The sequence below is a fragment of the Balaenoptera acutorostrata genome, chromosome 1, assembly GCF_949987535.1.
Source record: "Balaenoptera acutorostrata chromosome 1, mBalAcu1.1, whole genome shotgun sequence".
Classification (NCBI taxonomy): domain Eukaryota; kingdom Metazoa; phylum Chordata; class Mammalia; order Artiodactyla; family Balaenopteridae; genus Balaenoptera; species Balaenoptera acutorostrata.
Genome location: NC_080064.1, coordinates 24728689 through 24753227, shown reverse-complemented (window position 1 = coordinate 24753227; position 24539 = coordinate 24728689). Strand labels below are relative to the sequence as shown.

Sequence of the window (24539 nt, the reverse complement as noted above, 5' to 3'; positions counted from 1 at the left end):
CATCTGTAATTCAAGATCCATGGTGTCTGTTATATATCATCCAGTGATGTTAGCCGAAACATTGAAAAGTCCTGTAGAAAGAGCAGGTAGGTTGAAGATCCTCTGTAGGGAGGTCCCATCAGTAAATTCTCCTAGTCTGATTTCAGAAAATAAAGAAGTCTTTAGTATAACCCCTTGGAAAGAGGCACGTCAGGGCAGTCCAAAATCAGGAGTCCCCTTTCTTTGTATCAAAACTATTCATATTAAAATGTATGAACATTTTATTCAGTGCTGTGTTCCTAGTTCCTTGCACAGTGCCTAGCAGGTGGTGTTTCATAAATATTTGTAGAATGAATGAAAGAATGAGTGATTGACTTTGTAATAAGAGAGAATCTTGGGATATTCTTATTGTCAAGACCTTTGAACTCCTTTCCTTGGGAACTTAACAGTGTGCTAGGTCTGAGCTCATAATCCAAGTTTTGTTAGTAGCAGCTATACTTCTGTTGTTTTTTTTTTTTCTTATGTATAAAAGAATTGGTATTCTAGGAAACTCGGGAGCCCCCCAAAATTGCACAGTTGTCCAGTTTACCCATTATGATAAGCCACTAGTTGAGGAAGGTATCCAATACTATTTCCCCAAGAAGAGGCAGCCAGAGGATGAAATGAATACTCCAAAATGTGAATAGGTGAGAATTAATTCAAAGTGTTTGTGGGGTTCGTAAAAGAACTGAAGGGAGGTAACAGCACTCGGTGCAACGTGGTAAGTCATTTGTAGTCTACTCATTTAGTTTTTAAGTTGCTCTGGATCAGGCAGCAACCTCAGACCTGGAATAGCTCTTAGGGCATTTGTATGTATGTTTGTGGTTCAAGGGACATATAACCTGTGAGTAGTTAGCACATGGGAACTGGGCACACCAAACTGAGGTAAAGCAAGAGAGGGAAAATGGAACTATGAAGCATCATAGATACCAAGGGAATGGAGTAGAACATGAGAACATTTTTGTTTAAAGCATCATGTCTAAACAAGGGTTTATGGAAATTTTTATTCAGAGAGGTTTTAAAATTATTTCACAAGCCAGGTTCTCTAACCTCATCATGTCCTTTTCTTCCCTCAGCTGTTCCAAAGACCTAACGCACTTGCTGTCCAACAGTTGACAGCCGCTCAGCAGCAGCAGTATGCGCTGGCAGCCGCGCATCAACCCCACATTGGTAAGTCCTTGAGCCGAAAGCTCCCTTATAGGGGTGGCCCCATTTTAGGATAGCGGTTGCTGTGGAACCCAGCAGACTGATTATCAAAGTCCAGACAAATCCCTCAAGGTACAATAAATGGCCTCTTACTCTTGTCCAGTTGTCTTTAGCAACATTCTTATTTTTCTAGACCTCAACTGGTAAGATTTCTTGGTATCCAGTTATTGCTCCCTCAGCTGTTTCAGGATTTAAAGTATTTACTGTAGTAGTGACTAGCATCAACTCTGTTGGTAGGTTTGGATGAACTCAAATAACAGTAATTTTGTGCTTGTTGGGCTTGTGTAGACTATGGATATATCAATGTCACATCTTATTAAGTAGCAAGTAGTACCTATAGCCTATTTTCCAAGTAGCATGTATTGAAAAATTTAAAAAGTATTATCTTATAATCACTGGTTTTTAAAGTACAGTAGCTTTGCCCTTTTCCTATTGCACTTATTAATGTTTTGATGTGCATATTTTTGTCTTATTGCCTAGACTCCCCGCGCCCCTCCCCCACTTTTTTCAGGTCTCTTTGAAACAAAGTGCTATACAAGTAGAAATTTTTTTTTTAAAATGTGTTAAAATGACACGATTGAATAGATAGAAGATCACCAATCATGGATTGTGGAATGCTGTGGAAGAAAAGACTTGCTTCCAACCTAGATATACAGGTGACCCTTGAACAACATGGGTTTGGACTGCGCAGGTCCACTTATATTCAGATTTTTTTTCAGTAAATGTTCTACGGTACTACTTGATCCTCGGTTGGTTGAATCGTTGATGCAGAAATGTGGCTATGGAGGGCTGACTTTAAAGTTATACATGAATTTTTGGCTGCGTAGGGGTTGGCACCCCTAACCCCTGCTTTGTCAAAGGGTCAACAGTATTAAGTCTAGGCATAAAGGCCTTTGCCTGGGTCTTACTTAATTTATACTTGTAGATAGTAGTCTTTATAAATATGCATGCATCTTCTTTGGGGAAAACTGGAAAATTGTTTAAATGGAAATCTTCTATCCCATTACAAAGTCTTTTAAATTGTTTTATTTTAGCCTGTTATAATGTAATTTTGATAGTCTTTTAGAAATTGTGCTGAATTAAAAACTGCATACCAGTTTTAATTGTACGTCTTTAGCAAAGGCTAAAAAAAATAGACGATAGATAGATGTCACCATAATCTTTAGTACAGGGATTATTTTATCTTCTTAAAATTCCTTTTTAGTCTCAACCTATCCTGTCTTCTCTGTTTTCTTTTTTTCCTCACCTACAGCCTGGAATGATTAGCCAAACTGTGTAGGTGTTTGGTAGGGCTGCAGTTTTAGTCAAGTTTGTTTTTACTGACAGGTATGTTTTCAGCAGGTTTAGCTCCCGCTGCGTTTGTCCCCAACCCATACATCATCAGTGCTGCGCCCCCAGGGACGGACCCCTACACAGCTGGATTGGCTGCAGCAGCGACACTAGGTGAGACATTCTGCCACACGAGGGATTTTCTCACCTGCTAAAAAGTCATTTTGACGAGCACGCATTCTTTATACTCTTTCACAAATCCACGTCTCCAGTGGAGATTTCTCTCCTGATTTCCAGGACCATCTGTCGGCCAGTTAGACACCTCTGCTTAGCTGTAACCTCAGACGTGAACACATTTAAAGGCAGGTTAATCAGCTACCTCCTGTATAGTTTTTGCTTTTCGTTTTTTTTTTTTTTTTTTTCCCGTGGTGCAAATCCCTTTAGTCCACTTCCTTTGTAAATTAATTAATTAATTTTTATTTGACATATAGTTCATTTACAGTTTTGTGTTACTGTATAGATATTTTTGATCCACTAAGCCACCAGTTGCTCATATATATTTCGGGAATTTCTCCTCTTGCTCAGGTCTTCCTACTACCTCTAGTCTACCCTAGTCCAGGTCTGTTTAATCTGTACATAGACTTTTACAGCTGTTCTGTCTTATGTGCTTTCTTTTTAATTAATTAATTAATTAATTTTTGGCCGCATTCGGTCTTTGTTGTTGTGCACGGGCTTTCTCTAGTTGCGGCGAGTGGGGGCTACTCTTCGTTGTGGTGCACTGGCTTCTCATTGAGGTAGCTTCTCTTGTTGCGGAGCACAGGCTCTAGAGCGCACACTCAGTAGTTGTGGCGCACGGGCTTAGTTGCTCCACGGCATGTGGGATCTTCCCGGACCAAGGCTCAAACCCGTGTCCCCTGCATTGGCAGGCGGATTCTTAACCACTGCGCCACCAGGGAAGCCCCTCTCTTAACGTATTTTCAATTTTCTTCCTTCCTTCCCCTTCTTCATCCACCTAGATTGTTCAAGAAAACTGTTTCAACCACAAATCTTACCCTTTTATCCTTCTACTTAAACCCTTCATCGATTTCTGTCTTACCCACTCTAATATAGCATACTGCAGTTAATGTCAGTATGGCTGGTCATTCCAAACTACTTGGGTGGTGGTGGTGATGGTGGTGGTGGGTTGTTCCTTGGAATCAGTGTTTCTAAGGAACTGCCATGACATGAGGATTAGTGAGGATTTGGACCCACTATGTATAGGGATCTCTCCACGACTATACGGATGTCTCTACATGTGCACCACTTTCTCCCCCTTCAGATTGGCTCCCACTGGCTCATACCGTACATGCTAGCAGTACTAAATTGATTTTAGTTTGCTACACATACCACACTGGTTTAGGCCTCTGCATCTTTGGACATTATGGTCTCCTTAGTCCTCTAGAGTAAACTCTTTCCCCATTCTTTGCCTGGGAAGCTTCTTAGCTGCTATTGTCACCTCTAGAAAGCCTTCCTTTGCTGACCTTTCCCTAGTCTTTCTCTAATCATCACTTTGTATTTATTTGCTTGTGGATATGTACATGACTGGGTTTTCTTCCCCCTTGAGACGGAACTCTTTCAAAGGCAGGCACCTTTTTTTTTTTTTTTTTTAATTTTATTTATTTATTTTTGGCTGTGTTGGGTCTTCGTCTCTGTGCGAGGGCTTTCTCTAGTTGTGGCAAGCGGGGGCCATTCTTCATCGCGGTGCGCGGGCCTCTCACTATCGCGGCCTCTCTTGTTGCGGAGCACAGGCTCAGTAGTTGTGGCTCACGGGCCCAGTTGCTCCACGGCATGTGGGATCTTCCCAGACCAGGGCTCGAACCTGTGTCCCCTGCATTGGCAGGCAGACTCTCAACCACTGCGCCACTAGGGAATCCCAAAGGCAGGCACTTTTGTTACTTGACTCTGTGTGACACAGTAGCTGTCAACATGGTGCGGTCATAAAAAAATGGTAGATTGAATTCAATGCTAGGACAGACTTAATGTCTTACAAAGTAAATATTCTTTGGAGACATCCCTCCAAGTCATGTTAATTGTGACTAGATATTATTTGTAAGATTTCACATATTTTATAGCATATGATTTGTAATTATGAACTCAAATACAGCAGAGAATTTCATATTCTTTTCTTTAGAATTGTTCACATTTTGGCATGGGTTGTGATGGGAACATATGTAGTATAATTTCTGTGCCCCTGTTGCCTTTAGGGGAAGTAGAATCTTTGCTAATTACCGTTAATATTTATTGAACCCTTATTAACTGTTTGCCAGTGAGTGCTTTTCATTCGTATGAATTGTTGGATGATGGCTTTTCAGATTAGGAATTGGGGGCTCAGAGAGCTGTCTTGCTTGAGGTCACACTATTTATTTAGTCTCTACTTTTCCCTCCAGCTTTATTGAGATATAATTGACAGACAAAATTGTAATGTATTTAGAGTACACAACATTAATATATGTATACATTGTGAAAGGATTCCCTCCATCGAGTTAACTAATATATCTATAATATCCCATGTTTACCTTGTTTTATTTGTGCAAAATTTTTAATTTTTGTTTTAAAATTTTTGTATATTTTTAAATTGAAGTACAGTTGATTTACAATGTTGTGTTAATTTCTGCTATACAGCAAAGTGATTCAGTTATACATATATATAGTCTTTTTAAAAAAATTTTTATTTATTAAAGTTTTTTGTTTTTTGTTTTGTTTTGTTTTTTTGATGTGGACCATTTTTAAAGTCTTTACTGAATTTTTTTACAATATTGCTTCTGTTTTATGTTTTGGTTTTTTGGCCTTGAGGCATGTGGGATCTTACTTAGCTCCCTGACCAGGGATCAAACCCACACCCCTTGCATTAGAAGATGAAGTCTTAACCACTGGACCGCCAGGGAAGTCCCTAAAATTCTCTTCTAGTATGGTTTATCACAGGATATTGACTATAGTTCCCTGTGCTATACAGTAGGACCTTGTTGTTTATTCATTCTATATATAATGGTTTGCATCTGCTAATTCCAAACTGCCAATCCATCCCTCCCCACTGGCACCCCCCCCAACACACACACACACACACACACACACATACACACACACACACCACACACGTCTGTTTTCTGTTTCTGTTTCGTAGATAGGCTCATTTGTGTCATATTTTAGATTCCACATATAAGTGATATCATATGGTATTTGTCTTTCTCTTTTTGACTTATTTCACTTAGTATGATAATCTCTAGGTCCATCCATGGTGCTGCATATGGCATTATTTCATTCTTTTTTATGGCTGAGTAGTATTCCATTGTATATATGTACCACATCTTCTTTATCCATTCATCTGTCGATGGACATTTAGGTTGTTTCCATGTCTTGGCTCTTGTGAATAGTGCTGTTATGAACATAGGGGTGCATGTATCTTTTTGAATTGTAGTTTTGTCTGGATATATGCCCAGGAGTGGAATCGCTGGATCATATGGCAACTCTATTTTTAGTTTTTTGAGAAACCTCCATACTGTTTTCCAGAGTGCCTGCACCAACTTACATTCCCACCAACAATGTAGGAGGGTTCACTTTTCTCCACACCCTCTCCGCATTTGTTATTTGTGGACTTTTTAATGATGGCCATTCTGATCGGTATGAGATGGTGCCTCACTGTTGTTTTGATTTGCACTTCTCTAATAATTAGTAATGTTGAGCATCTTTGCATGTGCCTGTTGGCCATCTGTATTTCTTCTTTGGAGAAATGTCTCTTTAGGTCTTCTGCCCATTTTTCTATTGGGTTGTTTGTTTTTTGTTGCTGTTGTTGAGTTGTATGAGCTGTTTGTATATTTTGAAAATTAAGCCCTTGTCAGTCTCGTCATTTGCAAATATTTTCTCCTAGGCTGTAGGTTGTCTTTTTGTTTTGTTTATGGTTTCCTTTGCTGTACAAAAGCTTGTAAGTTTTTTTTGTTGTTGTTAATATTTACTTATTTATTTGGCTGCATTGGGTCTTAGTTGCAGCATGTGGGGTCTTTAGTTGTGGCATGTGGAATCTAGTTCCCTAACCAGGGATGGAACCGGGGCCCCCTGCATTGGGAGCATGGAGTCTTAGCCACTGGACTAACAGGGAAGTGCACAAAAGCTTGTAAGTTTGATTAGGTCCCATTTGTTTATTTTTGTTTCTATTGCCTTGGAAGACTGACCTAAGAAAAGATTGGTATGATTTATGTCAGAGAATGTTTTGCCTATGTTCTCTTCCAGGAGTTTTATGGTGTCATGTCTTATATTTAAGTCTTTAAGCCATTTTGAGTTTATTTTTGAGTATGGTGTGACTGTGTTCTAACTTCATTGATTTACATGTGGCTGTCCAGCTTTCTCGACACCACTTGCTGAAGAGACTGTCTTCTTTCCACTGTATATTTTTGCCTCCTTTGTTGAAGATTAATTGACTCTAGGTGTGTGTGTTTATTTCTAGGTTCTCTCTTGTGTTCCATTGATCCATATGTCTGTTTTTGTGCCAGTACCACACTGTTTCAATTACTGTTGTATCTTCGTAATATTGTCTGAAGTTTGGCTGGGTTATGCCTCCTGCTTGGTTCTTTTTTCTCAGTATTGCTTTGGCAATTCTGGGTCTTCTGTGGTTCCATACAATTTTTAGGATTATTTGTTCCAGTTCTGTGAAGAATGTCATGGGTAATTTGATAGGGATCGCATTAATTCTGTAGATTGCTTTGGGTAGTAGGGGTCATACAATTTAAATGTTGTAGAGTTCGGGTTTGAGCCAGATCTAGCTCAGAGCCTATGCATGCGCTTCACTGTAGTATACAATGTCTGTGTTATCCTGAATTGTCTTCTCTGTACTTTCTTTCCTCTGCAAACTTTCCTCTACTAACTTACTATATGTTATTTGAGACAAAGAACTAGTCTTAGGGGTGACACACTTGTTCTCACTGAGATCATAGTTTGGTGATGAGAATCTTGCTTTTGTACTTATCAGCTGAGCCAGACTGAAATGACTTAAGGGCTTTCTTTCACAGAGAGCCAGAAATGTTAACTACCCAAACTGTGAAACTGCATATTCTTGTGGAGTGTTAATCACACAGGAATTGAAGCAGGCATCCTGAGGAGCCAAGCCCAATTAATGATGCACCCTGAGCTATTTTCCTAAACTCTGTGTCATGAGCCACATGACCAAGGAAAGTAGTAGAAATGCCAGTTGAGAAAACTTAAAGGACAGTGCAATTGTTTATTGTAACAGCGTTCTGTGCACAGTAGAGGTTTGCTTTTGTTGACTCTTGGGGGAGCCTTGGGACTGTCATTGCAGGTTGTACCCCAACCTTTAACAACAGAGGTGACAACACCCTAACATCTATTACACCCATTTTGCAGGTGAGGAAACTAAGACACAGGTAGTCTTCATTGTGTTCTTTTTCATTCTTTAACTGTCCAAGACCACCCCACTTTATAAACAATAGTCAGCTGAGTTTGGGGGCTTACCACTCTCTCCTACTTGGAGGTATCGTTTTTAGACTATTCAGATGTCTACATGTTTAAATTTTTTTAAAAAATTTTATTTATTTATTTATTTATGGCTGTGTTGGGTCTTCGTTTCTGTGCGAGGGCTTTCTCTAGTTGTGGCAAGTGGGGGCCACTCTTCATCGCGGTGCACGGCCTCTCATTATCGTGGCCTCTCTTGTTGCGGAGCACAGGCTCCAGACGCGCAGGCTCAGTAATTGTGGCTTACGGGCCTAGTTGCTCCGCGGCATGTGGGATCTTCCCAGACCAGGGCTCAAACCCGTGTCCCCTGCATTGGCAGGCAGATTCTCAACCACTGCGCCAGCAGGGAAGCCCAATGTTTAAAATTTTTTAGCCCATTTGTTTATTATTAAAAAATACCTCATTTTGTAGCATAGTTTTTCTAAGCAGCACCTTCGTTTTGAACCATTTTGCCCTGTGTTTGACAGTGGGCACCTTGATGAACAGAGCTTCTTGATCTTGGCTAAGACCACAGACACAGAAAATACCGAATTAGAAATGTCAGAGTAATATTGGACAGTGATATAATTTGACTTATTTGTGTTTTAGATCTTAATGGGGAAACAAAAAACATGTACCAATTTATTTTGACTTAATGAAGTACATATTTCTACAGGGTTGGCTACTATGTCAGAATGGATATATTTGAAACAACTTTATGGAACTTCACTGAAAAGTGCAGTAATTATTTAATCAGGTTGCAAATATTTGAAACTCTGTGCTTTAACTAAGCAGGTTCTTATTAGAGATGTGTTCCAGCAGATGTGAGAAGCTGGCTTTGAGCCGTTGTCTTAGTTGGCAAATAAGCCTTGGTGTTTCTTGCCACCAGCTTCAGAGAATTCTGTGGTTTAGAGTTCTGCCCCTCCCAGGTTGCTTTCTGCATAGCTCTGTTACTTCTCTGTTGCATGTTCTGTTTGGCAGAGACTGCAGCTGTAGTTTGTTTCCAAAGAGGGTGAACAGATTATTTAGGCTAAAGCAGAATGCTTAGTTGTTGTTGTTTTTTAAAAATAAATTTATTTATTTAATTTATTTTATGCCTGTGTTGGGTCTTTGTTGCTGTGTGCGGGCTTCTCATTGTCGTGGCTTCTCTTGTTGTGGAGCACGGGCTTTAGGCCTGCAGGCTTCAGTAGTTGTGGCACGTGGGCTCAGTAGTTGTGGCTTATGGGCTCTAGAGCGCAGGCTCAGTAGTTGTGGCACACAGGCTTAGTTGCTCTGCGGCATGTGGGATCTTCCCGGTCCAGGGCTTGAACCCGTGTCCCCTGCATTGGCAGGCGGATTCTTTTTTTTTTTTCCAAAACAACATGCATTTATTATTCCAGTTTCTGTGGGTCAAGAGTCCAGGCATGGTTTAGTTGGGTTTTCTGCTCGGGGTCTCACAAGTCTGAAATCAAGTTGTCAGCTGGACTGCTTTCTCAGCTAGAGGCTCACTTAGGGAAGGTTCCACTTCTAAGCTCCCTCAGGTTGTTGGAAGAATATTTCTGTGTGACTGTAGAAGTTATGGCAGCTTGCTTCTTCACAGCCAACCATGGAGAGAGACAGTCTCTTGCTTCTCTCCCTTGTAGACACTGTTTTAAGAGGTTCACCTGATTAAGTCAAGCCCCTCAGTGTACTGTCCCTTTTGGTTAAAGTCAAACTGAGTAGGGACCTTAGTTACATCTGCAACACCCCTTCACTTTTGCCATATAACAGTGCATAACTATGTAGCAATATCCCTCACCTTTGCTGTATTCTGTTGGTTAGAAGCAAGTTACAGGTTTCTCCACACTCAAGGATTGTACAAAGGTGTGGATACCAGGAGGTGGAGGTCACAGTGGCAGGCGGATTCTTAACCACTGCGCCACCAGGGGAGCCCAGAATGCTTAGTTTTGTATAGAATACTCAGGTCTGTAAGAAGTCAAGGTGTTAACATTTTTTATTTCTGCTTGTTTTCAGCTTTGACAAATTTGAATTTCATATACCAATGTCTGAATGTAGTTGTGTTGAATGTTTTTTGTGACATTAGAAATAGGAAAACCAAGCCTCTTAGAATTTGAGCCCTGGAGGTTCAGTGGCATGTTTGGGCTTTGTTAGACAGCTGATGGATTTTCATGCTTCTGGAGTTAATGAAGCACCAAGATCCCTGTCCCTATCAGTCACCTCAGGTGCCATCCTTACCACTGAAAGCAGGGTACAACTTAGTCTTTTGCTGTGTTCCATCACTTTAAGCACACAAACTCTCCATTTATTTCCCTTCTTGAGCAAGGCCAATTCCTCTATCTGTTCTTACACGTACCCCTTCCAGCTTCTATCACTTATGCTCTCTTTCAGTATCTCCAATGCTTGGTCCTTCACTAGCTTCTTCCTCTAGGCCTGGAGTATATTACTGACTTTAGAAGACTTTGGTGTGGGGATCATGTATAATATTTTCTGTTTTTTAAAAATAGAATTCATGATTAGCTAGAATGAATCAATATATTAAGTTAATATTTTACAGTAGTGTCTGCTGAGTCAGGTGTTGTCTTTGGAAACTGAGATGATTGTTAATAGTCTAAACTTTTCTTACCTTTCTCTTGCTATTTTTTAGGCCCGGCTGTGGTCCCTCACCAGTATTATGGAGTTACTCCCTGGGGAGTCTACCCTGCCAGCCTTTTCCAGCAGCAAGCTGCTGCCGCTGCCGCAGCAACAAATTCTGCTAATCAACAGACCACCCCGCAGGCTCAGCAAGGGCAGCAGCAGGTAAATGTAAACAAAATTTATACCACCTAAATGCGAATATTAGTTATTGTATATAGTTAAAAGGTAGTCCCTGATAGAGAAATTGTGAATGGTGAATGGGTGAGTTCCCTTGTGTGGTATCTGAGTTCATGCTCAGACTTGACTGTGCTTTACTGAATGTCTTTTACGTATCAGGTCCTTGTTCATTGTGACTAGTTGAGATCGTGGTATTACGTATCATGTAATACTGCTTAGAGGATTTTCCAGTTAAGTGTGACAAAGTGAGTATTCATACTGATAGTAAAGTTTTCCTTCTTTGATACTGTAGTTACTTTCTAAGCACTATTCTCAAATCACTTCTGGCTCTCTCTTTAAGTAGTTTGCTACCAAAGGGGAGATACTAGTTCTTCAGATTGCTTATTTATAGCATCAATTTAAAAAAAAAAAAATTGAAGTAAGTTGATTTACAATGTTATATTAGTTTCAGGTGTACAGCAAAGTGATTCAGTTATACCTACATATATACATATATATGTATATGTGTGTGTAAGTATATATATTCTTTCTCATTCTTTTCCATTATAGGTTATTATAAGATATTGAATATAGTTCCCTGTATTATTCAGTAGATCCTTGTTGTTTATTTTATATATAGTAACATCTGTTGAATTGGACATAAATCTTATACCTATTTTATCTCTTTTAACTTAGAGTAAGCTTTTTAACCAAGATGAGAAAGGATAGTTAATTGCAATACTAAGTGTCTTTTTCTGTTAGGCCATTTTCTCTTGCTTACTAGAATAACACCTATTTATTGCTGAAAATTGTGGTGAATTGGATTACTTGAAGGAAAAAAAAATCCCCTAAATCCTCCTATCAGAAAAAAATCAATATAAATGTTTGGTATCTGTCATTCTAGCCTTACTATTTAAGTAATTTCTTATAAGATTGGGATTATGCTGTCCACATGGCTTTGCATCTTGTTGTTATACTCTTCCATGTTATTTAATGTTTTTAAATCTGTTAAAGAGTATCTCATTTATTTTGACCAGTCCATTATTATTTATGTTATATTTATATAACTAAGTTATAACTATAACTTAGCCATATTTTGGTGTTATAAATAAGATTAATATTCTTTGCATAAGTCCATGATTATTTCCATGGAATAAAGTCCTAGAAATGGAGTTTTTTCCCCAAGCAAATAAAGTGAGCATTTAGGCTTTTGATAAGCATCGTCAAATTAAAGCTGTCTTTTGAGGAAAAACACCAGCTCATATATGCGCATATGATAATGATCCAAACAAGAATCCTTTGCTTTTTATCAGTTTTAGGAAGAGAGTGTATGTTTAATTTTTTAGATTTTACAAGTTTATAGGAAAAACACAGGTCTTGAAATTCTAGCTAGTTTATTCTGGGTCAGTATTTTTATAGTCAGATTTGTTTTGTAAGTTAATGCATGATTTTCTTTGCAGTAGATACAATTCTAGTACCACATGCATAGGGAATTCAGCAGATAATTTGTTGACAGAATGGGTGATCCCTATTAATAAATTTCTTAGCTACTCTTTGTGGATAGTTGGTATTTATCAAGTGATGATCTTTGTGTTTAAATGGCTGCCAAATCATGGATTTAGAAGACTGAAGTAATTGCTATGTTTAAAATTTGCTCTAATAGAGTGAATAAGAAAAATAGTAATAAGTACTTCTTATGAAAGCTTTTTGTTTAAAGCTAAGTGCTCTACATATAATTTCTTTTATTCTGATAAGTAGATTATATGACTTCCCAGTATAAGATTAAGGAAATGGAATTTGTGTGCCCAGGATCATACACCTATTAAGGTGCTAAGACTTGAACCTGGGACTTCCCTGGTGGCGCAGTGGTTAAGAATCAGCCTGCCAATGCAGGGGACACGGGTTCGAGCCCTGGTTGGGGAAGATCCCACATGCCACAGAGCAGCTAAGCCTGTGCGCCACAACTACTGAGCCTGTGCTCTAGAGCCTTCGAGCCACAACTGTTGAGCCTGCGCGCCACAACTACTGAGGCCCGTGCGCCTACAGCCCATGCTCCGCAACAAGAGAAGCCACTGCAATGAGAAGCCCACGCACCACAACAAAGAGTAGCCCCCGCTCACTGCAACTAGAGGCAACAAAGACCCAATGCAGCCAAAAATAAATTTAAAAAAAAAAAAAAAAGAAAAAGATTTGAACCCAAGTCTGTAAGTTCACAACTTGTTACGTCTTCTGACCATAGTGATAGAAAGACTGAGATCTGGTCTTTGTTCTACCACTAACTGGTTGCAACGAGGGCAAGTTACGTGACTTCTCTGAATATATCCTTAGCTATAAAATGGGCATGACAATCATGTACATTATTTCAGAGTTTTCTGTCATCCACAGTAACAAACCGTACTATGAAAAAGTTATTATTATTAATATTGCCTTTTAACAAGTAGCCATATTTTAGTTCCAGTGATATTTTTGGCAGTTTCTGGCGTCAGGTGTTTTAGGAAAATACGATATTCTTGGTGAACTTTTTTGGTCATAGTCATTGAAATGAGAGGTTCTTTTTAAACTTTGCTTTCGGCCTTTTGGCCTTTACGTTTTATCAGAAAGCATTTGTTATGTTCTTCTAGGCATGCCAGCTCTTCCAAATGTAATTGCTGAAACTTTGAGTAGAGTCAGTGACATCCTGGCCACTTCATCTTCCTTCTGATTTCTTTTTCATTCTTTTTGAAGTTTCCTTTGACACCTGATTAAAAAAACTGTTATTCTCTATTTCAAAATGTTTGTTAAAGAAAAAATCCTGGATATTAGGTTGAACCCAGGCACAGGTGGTGGCTTGGTATTGGATGTTGCATTTTGAGCGAGAAAAGTTTAGAATGGCTTCTGAACTTTCTAGATTAGGGGAGACTGTATAGATGATGATTCTACCAAGCATGATGAACTGGAGAAGGATGAATGATTATTAATGAAAATATCTCCATTGAGCATCTACTTGCTTATTACATTTTAAATGCTGTGTTTAAATCAGTACCTTTGAAAAGAAATTTGAATTTAACACCTTTTGCATCATGAAGATAGGTAGTAAACTAACTCCTAGGATAGTGTTTTACAAGTAGATATTCAGTTGTTTTTGTTGATTTTTATTGTATATAAAATTTTACTTGTGGAATTTTACATATTTGTTTCCATAAAATTCAGGCTTGCCAATTATTTATGAAATTAAAATATGAATGTTGGCAGCTGACTTAAGAACTTTGATTTATTGTCAAGGGTACCACAGATTTCTAGAGAGTTGACAAAAAGGAAACACATTGCTCTCCTGATTGTAAAATAGGACTCAGTAGTCTGGACTACCCCTTTCTTCAGGTGCCTTATCCATTTCCCTGTCCTCTGATGTTTCACACAACTCCTAACCAAACATAAGCCTAATTCATTCTGCCCTATGAAAAGGATGTTTTCATTGATTTTTTTTTTTTTAAGTTCTTGAACCATTAGTATTTGCCATATCTCTGTACCTGCTGTTTACTTTTCCTAGAGTGAGAGCTCTTCTGGATTATTGGTTAGGCATTTTCTACAAACTCTCACCTGTGCAGCCTCCCTTGAGTCTTCTATCTATATAGATTGAAGCACTCCTTCTGCTGTAAAGTCCGTTAGATTCTTTGGTTCACAAACAGAAATAAATTGCCTAATATTTTGATAGGAATTAACTATTGGTTATTGATTATCTCCTGGGTTCTAGGCATTGTGCCTTGCAGACATTAATTCTAATATTTCCTACAAATCTGCATGGTCAGCTGTTACTCTCACTATTTTTACAGATAAAGAAATAAGAAAATGTGGGTAAATTAAGTGTCTACACATCTCTTCTTGCCAATATGGACAGTGTTGGTCATTTAAAATACTCATTTAATAAATATTTGATTGTGGTGTTTCTCTTTTACATTTTTTACCAAATGGTACCAAGAAAAATCTGTGCACGGGTTCTTGATTACATGTGTAACTTTTATAAGTTGCAGAGTGATACTGAAAATGATCTGATAAGAACTTTGTCTTTGAAAACATTGCAAAATGCATAAATGTTGGTAATTTTAGCCTTGGTATTGGGTTTTGTATTTTTACTTACTGGCATAGATAGATCTTTTGGAGTAGCTTCTTCAGAGCATTCAGAATAAGAATGATTATATCAGCATCTTACTATCTATGTTTCATTAATAAAAAGAAAAGTAGATCCTTTATCACAGTGACAGAATTAGTATTCTGTGCTGAAATGTCAGTGTTCTTGACTAATACTCATATCCATTTAGATTGCTGTGCGTTTGTGGTATTTATGAGAGGAAGAATAGAAACGGTCGAGTCAGAAGCCTCCTAAATCAGACCTGTTGATTTCATTTGGGGCCATTTGGGCCCTGATAAATGGGAATAGTGTTATAGGGTAGAGAAAATGTTCTCACATTCCATAAAGAAAGTTTAGCGTGTGTGTGTGTGTGTGTGTGTGTTTTGATACAGATATTATAACTTAATGATGTGGGTAAATTACCCTTGTTTATCATATCTAAACCCCTCCTCCACTCCATCATACTCTTTTTTTCACCCACTTTTTGATTATTGTAAAGTTACTGTCTAGCTCTCATTCGCTGGAATAAAAGCTCCAATTGGGCAGGAGCTTTGTGTGTCTTGTTCATTGCTTTATCCCCATTACCTGCCAGATGTGAGGCATTAAGTATTTGATTAATGAATGAATGATCACTTTTGTATGCTTTTGGCTTCTTATAAAGGTAATATGTTTAAAGTAAGAATGGTAGAATGAAATTTCACTATATGAAATGCTGTTAATGGATTTTTTTATCCTAACAGCCATGCCATATAAAACCATTATCAGAAAAATGGTTTACAACCATCAGTTTTAAAGTTGATCCAACTTAAGCATGTGGTGGGTCTTAGATGTTTCCAATGAAAAGAAAGTAGTTGATTTATTTCTGTCTCCCAGGTTCTCCGTGGAGGAGCCAGCCAGCGTCCTTTGACCCCAAATCAGAACCAGCAGGGACAGCAAGCAGATCCACTAGTGGCAGCTGCAGCAGTGAATTCTGCCCTTGCTTTTGGACAAGGACTGGCTGCAGGCATGCCAGGTGAGGCTGCATTGTTGTTCCTCATCATTTGAGGGTGAAAAAGTCTGCTTATTGGGGGAGATTCGGAAGAGAATGGGCAGTATTTTTGGCTTGCTTAGGCTTGTCATCATTTGGCGACTGGCGAGGATGACATACACTTGCCCTCACTTAGACCATAGTTCGTTGATGAGAGCACCTAGTGTTCTGAGCCAGTCTCAGTCTTAAATGTTGGAGATATGTGAACCTCCACACATAGCTTGGAGTATGCTATTTTCCTTTGGTGATGATCTGTTTTCTCCCTCAGTGTTAAGAGTGGAAAGAGTGGCCAGACTGCATCAGTATCACTCCAAGGCTGATGTCTTTGAATAGTATTATTAGGAAGACATTCCTAGTATTCCTTGATAGTGTCCTCCTTACATTTTTAGGATTTCTCTCGAACCAACAGTAGAGGTGCTTTGTAGCTGTCTATCTGTGATTGATATATATCCTGAATATATGTTATTCTTAGCTCACTGTCTCCTGGTCTTATTCTTTGCATGGATTGCATGTAGTTTGAGGTTATTCCTTTGAAACAGGTCCTTCTGAGACCTCAGTATAAGTGTATGGGTTCTTACTGACCATGGCACATACCTAAATCAACTGATCTATTTATGAATTCACTGAGTAACTTGAACTTACATCATGCATGTTGTTAATTACTAAGCATTTATGTTTTATTATGAAGTCACCTGTAATTTCTCTTATGGCTCAATAGGATTTGAAGATTCCATCTCATAGAATATTGAAAGACCCTGTTAATTGAAGCCTGTCGAGGTTTTCCCTGCTAACTTGTAGGATATTTGTGCTTAGATTATGTGGTATGAAAGTTCTTTGATTGTTGGAATCATTTGTACCTACTGTTAACTTGTGTAGTCAAGAAAACATAAAATAAATTGTCAGTGTATGGTTGCTGGTGGTAACTGTGGTTAGCACTTTGAAGAGCACAGGTATTCCCTATCCCACCGAATTCCCTAACACTTGGTGGATAATAAATAACACTACCCCTTATTGTGCCAGGTAGCATGTTACATCTTTCACACTCATCTTTTAATCTTAACAAGAACTTTGTGAGGCTGGTATTATTATTATCCTCATGAGGATACCCAGAGATTCAGGGTTGTACAGCTACCTTAAGTGGCGAAGCCAGGATCCTAATGCTGAGTTTGTAACTATCTATCAATAAGATGTGCTGGTGCCCAGGAGACATTTGTTAGTTTCATATGTACTTACCTGTTTCATGTGTACTTAACTTAATATTCTCAGGTTATCCAGTCTTGGCTCCTGCTGCTTACTATGACCAAACCGGTGCCCTTGTGGTGAATGCAGGAGCGAGAAACGGCCTTGGAGCTCCTGTTCGACTTGTAGCTCCTGCCCCAGTCATCATTAGCTCCTCAGCCGCACAAGCAGGTGAGCTTACGTCTTAGTAGACTCACTCAGATCTAAAAGGGGCAATGGATGATATTCTTAAACTGTGTTGAAATATACTTTGACATTCTCAGTGTAGGAATTCTACCCTGTAATTTTTCAAAGAGAGAATCAGAAGCAGCAAGTGACCTCAGTAGATTCTGATTCTGTTGACAGCATGTACCAGCTGGTTAGCAGCAAGGACCTGCTCTACTGTGAGCATAGGAAGTTGGATTACTCATACAAAATGGCACCGTTGGCAGAAGTCCAAGGCTAATTTCACTTCATATCGTGAAATTCATATCGTTATTTTAAGATGATGTGGTATTTGTTTTGTTTTTTGCTTGAAGGGGTGGGGCAATAGGTTTTTATTTTAAGTCATATATATTATAAATTTGGAAACAACAGTGGGGACATCTAGGGGAGAGTAACATGCTAAAGTGTCCTAGGAATTTGAGGGACTTCAGTATTTGGTTCTGGAAAAAAATGTCCTTAATGTAGATATTTGTAGAACTTGAGATTTTAGGAAGTAGTTGTATTTGAAATGAGTACTTTTTGATATCCATTTCTATTTTAAACTATAGCCTCTTTAAAGCTGTCAATACAGTGAACTTGGCTTCAGTGGTATTTTGACTTTGAATTGAAAGTAGAAATAGAAAATAGAAGCTTCAGATGAAGGGATCAAAGACAGATTTGTATAGTTCTTTACAAGGTTTGTGTCTGCTTTGAAAAAATATGGCAACATTAAAAGGTTTTCAAAAGGATAACAATGTAGTTTGGAAATGTGGCCAATCTCTTTCATAGCCAAATGGTTTGCTTTCTTCTACGTAGCTGTTGCAGCGGCTGCAGCTTCAGCAAATGGAGCAGCCGGTGGTCTTGCTGGAACAACAAATGGACCATTTCGCCCTTTAGGAACTCAGCAGCCTCAGCCCCAGCCCCAGCAGCAGCCCAGTAACAACCTGGCATCCAGCTCTTTCTATGGCAACAACTCTCTGAGCAGCAATTCACAGAGCAGCTCCCTCTTCTCCCAGGGCTCTGCCCAGCCTGCCAACACATCCTTGGGATTTGGAAGTAGCAGTTCTCTCGGCGCCACTCTGGGATCAGCCCTTGGAGGGTTTGGAACAGCAGGTAGAAATCAGACTGATGTGCTGTTGAAACTGAATTTTAATTATTTTTACAATCTTTATGGAACACTGACAATGCATGGAACCCTGGACAGATACCACAGGCAGATCTGGACCGAGCCCCGTGGGAACCCAGCTGTTCCACATGTGTTTGAGATAATGGACTATTCAAGTTACATATTTGGGGCCTATTTCAGGTTTACACTCACGTTGCTACTTATTTATACTCTCAAAGTCCGTTTGTTTCAAGGATTAGAAAACCGGGGGAGATTTTTGCAGGCATTGGGAAGAATGTGGAGGGAATTATACAAATGTGAATGTTAAAAACCAAGGGAGGAGGACTTACCAAAGATCATAGGGTAGTGTACTCCACAATCTGCAGGCCTTAGAGTCATGAGTTTTCTCTAGTCTCTTGAGAAGAATTAAGGTGGATATTATGGAAAAGTGGGAGGAAGGAATTAAACTGAGGTATTTTAAATGTTTTGATGGGAGAAAAAAGCAGGAAAGTAGTAAGGTAAACAATGGGATAATTGCAGTGTTTGTAAAACAATGTGATCTCAAAACAGAAGGGTTTATTTGAGAGAAACTGTCTTAAGTTGGAGCTGGGGGCTAGCAATAACTCTTGATTGAGCCCTTTGAGAAACCAGGCTTTCATATGTAAGTCTTGGGTAGTGGGGCAGTACCCCATTCACAAATCTTTTTTCTACTCCATTTTTCTACTAGAACCTTTGGGTTGATGAAAGGCATTCTTTCTAGCCCATTTTCTTTCACCTTTCCCATAACTTATGTGGCCATCAGAGGATTTTAACCCACCCTCACCCCCATAATATGAGACACAAAAGGAAGGAAAATTTAGCATACGTGTGATGGTTTGAAAAAGAGTTTCATGTTAACCTGAGCCATGTCCTCTTTATTACTTTACCTGCCCCTAGAACTGCCACATGAACAGTTAGGCTGTCTCTGCTGACAAATTTGCGGTGGTAAGGAGTCTGGATCAAAGTGTTAGGAACAGGTCACTGGGCTTGTTCTTCGAAGAACAGGCCTGTTCTTATCTGCATTGTTTTAATTCCATTTTAGTTGCAAACTCCAACACTGGCAGTGGCTCCCGCCGTGACTCCCTGACTGGCAGCAGTGACCTTTATAAGAGGACATCGAGCAGCTTGACCCCCATTGGACACAGTTTTTATAACGGCCTTAGCTTTTCCTCCTCTCCTGGACCCGTGGGCATGCCTCTCCCTAGTCAGGGACCAGGACATTCACAGACACCACCTCCTTCCCTCTCTTCACATGGATCCTCTTCAAGCTTAAACCTGGGTAAGAACCATTACTCTAACACCACCTTGAACTCTAGAAATCTCTTGCCACTGATGACATTAGAAGTACTTTGCATAAGCAAAGGACAATCCCTTTATCCTAAGATGTGTCCTGGGTGTTCTGTGCCTTCCTGAAGGTACCTCATGTTATTTAGGCTGTACCTAGATAGCACAGCAGTTTGGGATTTATTCAAGTTTGGGCGCCTCCCCTGTATATTCACTTCAGCTTTAGTATGAACATCTTTGGCTACATGTGAGAATCTTTCAATATAAACACAGTACAGATTCATTTTAAGTAAAGCTGGAAAATAGAGACAAAGAGTGTATTAACCTCGTATCACCACTGAAATATCACCACAATTAATACTTAGCCTTGTTTTTCAGACTCCCCTCCCCTCCCCCATGTATATGTTTAATACCTTACTTTCTCACATAAAGCATTTTGTTTTAAAAATTTTGTCAGATTCTTTAAAAAAATTTGTATATACATTCTTAAACTACATAGTATGCTAATGAGTATAGATGTATATTTCCCAATTTTATGTTTAGCTTGTTATATATGTGTGGGGTTTAAAAAAATGTTACCATTTAGATCCTGGAAAATGAGGAGGGAAAAGAGGATACTAAGCAGACAGCTATAAGAATGAAAAGAAACTTGTATTAACAATTTGGGTGGCAAATGTTTAAATCTTCCAAGAAATGGAAGATGGTACACACTCCCTTCCTCTAGTTATTTATCGAGTTTGGATTTTGAAGTACTGATCTATTTCTTAGATGGGGAAAGTTGAGGCATAGAAGTACAGTGACCATATAATTTATCATTCAACCCAGGATGCTTTTGAGAGTTAATGGGGTTGCTGTTAATAATTACTCTGTGATGACAGGCCTGAATCAGTACTGTCCTGGGAAATACCATGTATGGCCACTTTGCTGGAAGATTCTGATTTTTAAAATCTTCTATTTATTATTATTATTTTTAAATTAAAACTTTATTTTTTAGAGCAGTTTTAGGCTCATAGCAAAATTGAGGGGAGATTACAGAGATTTCCCTTACACCCTCTGACCCACACATGCATAGCTTCTCCCATTATCAACATCCCCCACTAGAGTGGTACCTTGGTTACAATTGATGAACCTACATTAATACATCATTATCATCCAAAGTCCATAGTTTACATGGACCTTTTTTTGTTTTTAACTGGCAAGATTAAAAGTGGCTTTCTGGACTCAGAAATGAGGACTGACTAAAAATGAATAGTGTACTTTTATTTGGAAAGACAAAGACTGGGAAATGATTATAAAAATCAAAAAAAGTCTTGAAGGGGACAGGATAATATAGTTATTATTTTAGAACTAAGAGTGCTATCTCTGAGTTTGAGAGGTGAGTTTTAAGGCAGAACTATGTATGTATGTATGTACATAGACATGTGAGAGAGAGAGTGTATGTGTGTATCCTGAGATTTCACATGATAAGAACTGTAGTTGTAAAGCTCACTGTCTCATGTTGTATATGGACATTACTTAAGAAAAGTTGTAGGGATGTTCCAGATTGGTAAGTCCATATTGGATAGATAAGGAATAGGGTGTATTGCACAACAGTGTTTCCTTGTGACAGGATGCCTGGCTTTAAAGAATGATGGTTAATGCAGACTTATAAGGGGGAGATGAAAGTCCCAGTCTAGTATGTAGACGGAAGGTACTAACATTTATGGAATAACTATTAGTGGCTACTATTAACTGTTTTGGGTGCTGTACATATCACTCCGGAAGATATGGTATTATGTCTATGATACAGAAGTGAGGAAACTGAGTTAAATACCTTGCTAGGTCTTCTCATATCTGAACGGATTTAGAGTCAAAACCTTTTTGACTCCAAAGCATGCAATGTCAGTGTATATCCTGTCACATAATGTGCCCAGGATAGCTTTTAAACCAGTGCATTATCAGATCCAGAAGTCTTACCCTTTAATTCCTTGGTTTAAACATTTGAACTGTGTCAACATATCCTGAGTAGTAAACAAATTAAATCTGCAAAAAGTTTTTTGTAAAGAGCCAGATAGTAGATATTTTAGGCTTGCAGGTCAGATGGTCTTTGTAGTCAGTGTTCAGCTCTGCTGTAGAAGTGTGAAAGCAGCCACAGGCAAAATGTAAAAGAATGTGCAGCTATCTTTCAATAAAACTTTATTTACAAAAATAGGTGGCAGGCCAGATTTGTCCTGTGGACTGTATCAACCTCTGAACCAAATGCTATGGCTCTTGGTGTTTGAAAATGGAGCTGGAAACATTACTTGCATGCATGGTGCCTTTCCTCTTTCCAATATATCAACAATTTAATAAAATACTTCCTTCTCCTTAATTTACGTTTCCCCTGTGGAGAAGGAACTAACTCTTGGTGCGAGTTATTTCTTATTTTAATGACTCTTGCTGTCTGCCTGGTTTTATTTTTAACATACCTTCCCTTAAAAATTTTTTTACTTTGTTTAAGCACTTTAGATGTATGTATTGCCATTGGACTTCCATTGCTGCATGTACCACGTTAATCACACATGCCATTCCTGAGAAACTTTGTGTCTTGATTGGTAGTGCTTTGCCTCAGCTCAGTCTGTTTCCTTGAGAAAAGGGTTCCTGTATGCTTTAGTCTTAACCATTACAAAGTGATCACCTCAGTAAGTCTCTTTACCATTTGTCACCAAGGAAATGTAACATTTCTTTACCAAATATATATTGGGCCATTCCTAATATAGCTTCTACTATTAATACTACACTGCTGCCACCGGCTATCAGTTCTTGGATCACTAACAACTAAGTAAGCATTCATTCATTGTGTTCATTCATTATGTTAAATACTCAAGTAACTCTGCTCTACACAGGGAAACTTAAACTCAGCATGGTTTAATGACTTTCATGAATACCCCATAGCTAGTAAGTGTTTGATTGCACACTCCAGCCTATATCTCTGTTATCCCAGTGTGGATCTTTTCTCCATGATATCATTTTCACACTTCCTCCCAGTAGACAGGCACGTGTTAGGGTACTCTAAAAAACATCAATGCCTGCATAGTTACTTTTCTCATTATTTATTCAACAATCACTTGTTGAATGCCTACTATAGACTCTTCAATGCTTTTTTCATTACTTGTTTAAAGATCAAACTTCTATTTTTAAAAAAAAATTATTTATTTTTGGCCGTGTTGGGTCTTTGTTGCTGCACATGGCCTTTCTCTAGTTGCAGCGAGCGGGGGCTACTCTTCGTTGTGGTGCGCGGGCTTCTCGTTGTGGCTCGTGGGCTCTAGAGCGCAGGCTCAGTAGTTGTGGCGCACGGGCTTAGTTGCTCTGCAGCATGAGGGATCTTCCCAGATCAGGGCTCGAACCCGTGTCCCCTGCATTGGCAGGCAGATTCTTAACCACTGCACCACCAGGGAAGTCCCCAAACTTCTGTTTTTAAAAAATAACTTTATTGAGTTGTATCTTACATATCATGAAATTCACCCATTTCAAGTGTACAATTCAGTGATTTTTAGTAACTTTCTGTATTGTGCAACCATTAGCATAAGTCAGTTTGGTAATATTTTCATCCCCTCTGTAAGATTCCTCTTGACCATTTACAGTTAATCCCCATTCACACCCTTAGTCCCAGTCAACCACTGATCTATTTTCTGTTTTTTTTGGAGGGGGGAGCGGGCGTGCTTGCGTGCGGCTTGCAGTTCCCCGACCTGGGATCGAACCTGTGCCCCCTGCAATGGCATCGTGGAGTTCTAACCACTGGACCGCCAGGGAATTCCCTACTTTCTGCTTTTAAATCTGCCTTTTCTGGACATTTCATATAAATGCAGCCATATAGTATGTGACCTCTTTTGTTTGCCTTCTTTATCTTCAAATGTTTTTGAGATTTCATCCATGATGTAGTATGTGTCAGCAGTTTGTTCCGTTTTATTGCTGAATTGTCTTCCATTTTATGGATATATACCACGTTTTGTCTAACTACTCACAGTTGAAGGATGTTTGTTGGTTACAGTTTTTGGCTATTAGAAATAATGCTGCTATGAACATTTGCATGCAAGTTTTTCTGTGGACACAGTTTTTCATTTCTCTAGGAGTAGAATTGCTGAATTGTATGTAAGTTTTATGTTAAACTTTTGGAGAAACTCAAACTGTTTCCAGTTTCGTGCATCATTTACATTCCCACCAGCAATGTACAAGGGATTCCAATTTCTTTACATCCTCGCCAACATTTGTTCTTATTTTTCTTATATAATATAGTGATTCTAGGAGGCATGAAATGGTTATGTCATTGTGGTTTTAATTTGCATTTCCCTAATGACTAATGTATAGCATCTTTTTATGTGCTTATTACCATTTGTCTATCTTTGGTGAAATGTCTGCTCATATTTTTTGCCCATTTTTGGATGTGTGTTGTTTGTCATTATTATTATGGAGTTGTAAGAGTTGTTTATATATTCTGGATACGACTCCTTTATCAGATACGTGTTTTGCATATACATGTTTTCTTCTGGTCTTTTGCTTGTCTTTTTATTTTTATGCTACCCTTTTATTTTGTTTGGTTTGGTTTTCTGTTTGTTTGTTTTTGTTTGTTTTTTTTTTGGCCGCTCTGTGTGGCCTGTGGGATCTTATTTCCTGAACCAGGGATTGAACCCGCACCCCCTGCAGTGACAGTGTGGAGTCTTAACCACTGGACTGCCAGGGAAGTCCCATCTTTTTATTTTTATTTATTTATTTTTATTTTTAAATGGTTGTTTTTGAAGTGCAGTAGTTTTAATTTTGATGAGGTCCAGTTTATCATGCTTTCTGGTATAGAAATCTTT

The 24539-nt window shown here is 38.8% G+C and overlaps 1 protein-coding gene and 2 non-coding genes across 18 annotated transcripts in view; all 3 read left to right on the top strand.

The window, feature by feature from the left end:
• The window catches only part of PUM1 (pumilio RNA binding family member 1), a 130048-nt gene that overhangs the window by 77187 nt on the left and 28322 nt on the right, over positions 1-24539 (top strand). For 7 of the 16 annotated variants that reach the window (XM_028163568.2, XM_028163563.2, XM_028163564.2 and 4 more), the window contains 7 exons: positions 1095-1188; positions 2551-2667; positions 10595-10746; positions 15719-15857; positions 17139-17282; positions 18111-18407; positions 19481-19717. In XM_028163568.2, the coding sequence (XP_028019369.1) occupies positions 1095-1188; positions 2551-2667; positions 10595-10746; positions 15719-15857; positions 17139-17282; positions 18111-18407; positions 19481-19717 (1180 nt within the window). The remainder of the gene's footprint in view (positions 1-1094; positions 1189-2550; positions 2668-10594; positions 10747-15718; positions 15858-17138; positions 17283-18110; positions 18408-19480; positions 19718-24539) is intronic. The other 9 variants (XM_007170571.2, XM_007170566.2, XM_007170563.2 and 6 more) reach the window with 6 other exon arrangements.
• Positions 7420-7502, top strand: LOC114236336 (small nucleolar RNA SNORD103/SNORD85). Its single transcript, XR_003622311.1, has one exon. It is a non-coding gene; the product is annotated as a small nucleolar RNA SNORD103/SNORD85 (small nucleolar RNA).
• On the top strand, positions 15974-16050 carry LOC114236335 (small nucleolar RNA SNORD103/SNORD85). Its single transcript, XR_003622310.1, has one exon. It is a non-coding gene; the product is annotated as a small nucleolar RNA SNORD103/SNORD85 (small nucleolar RNA).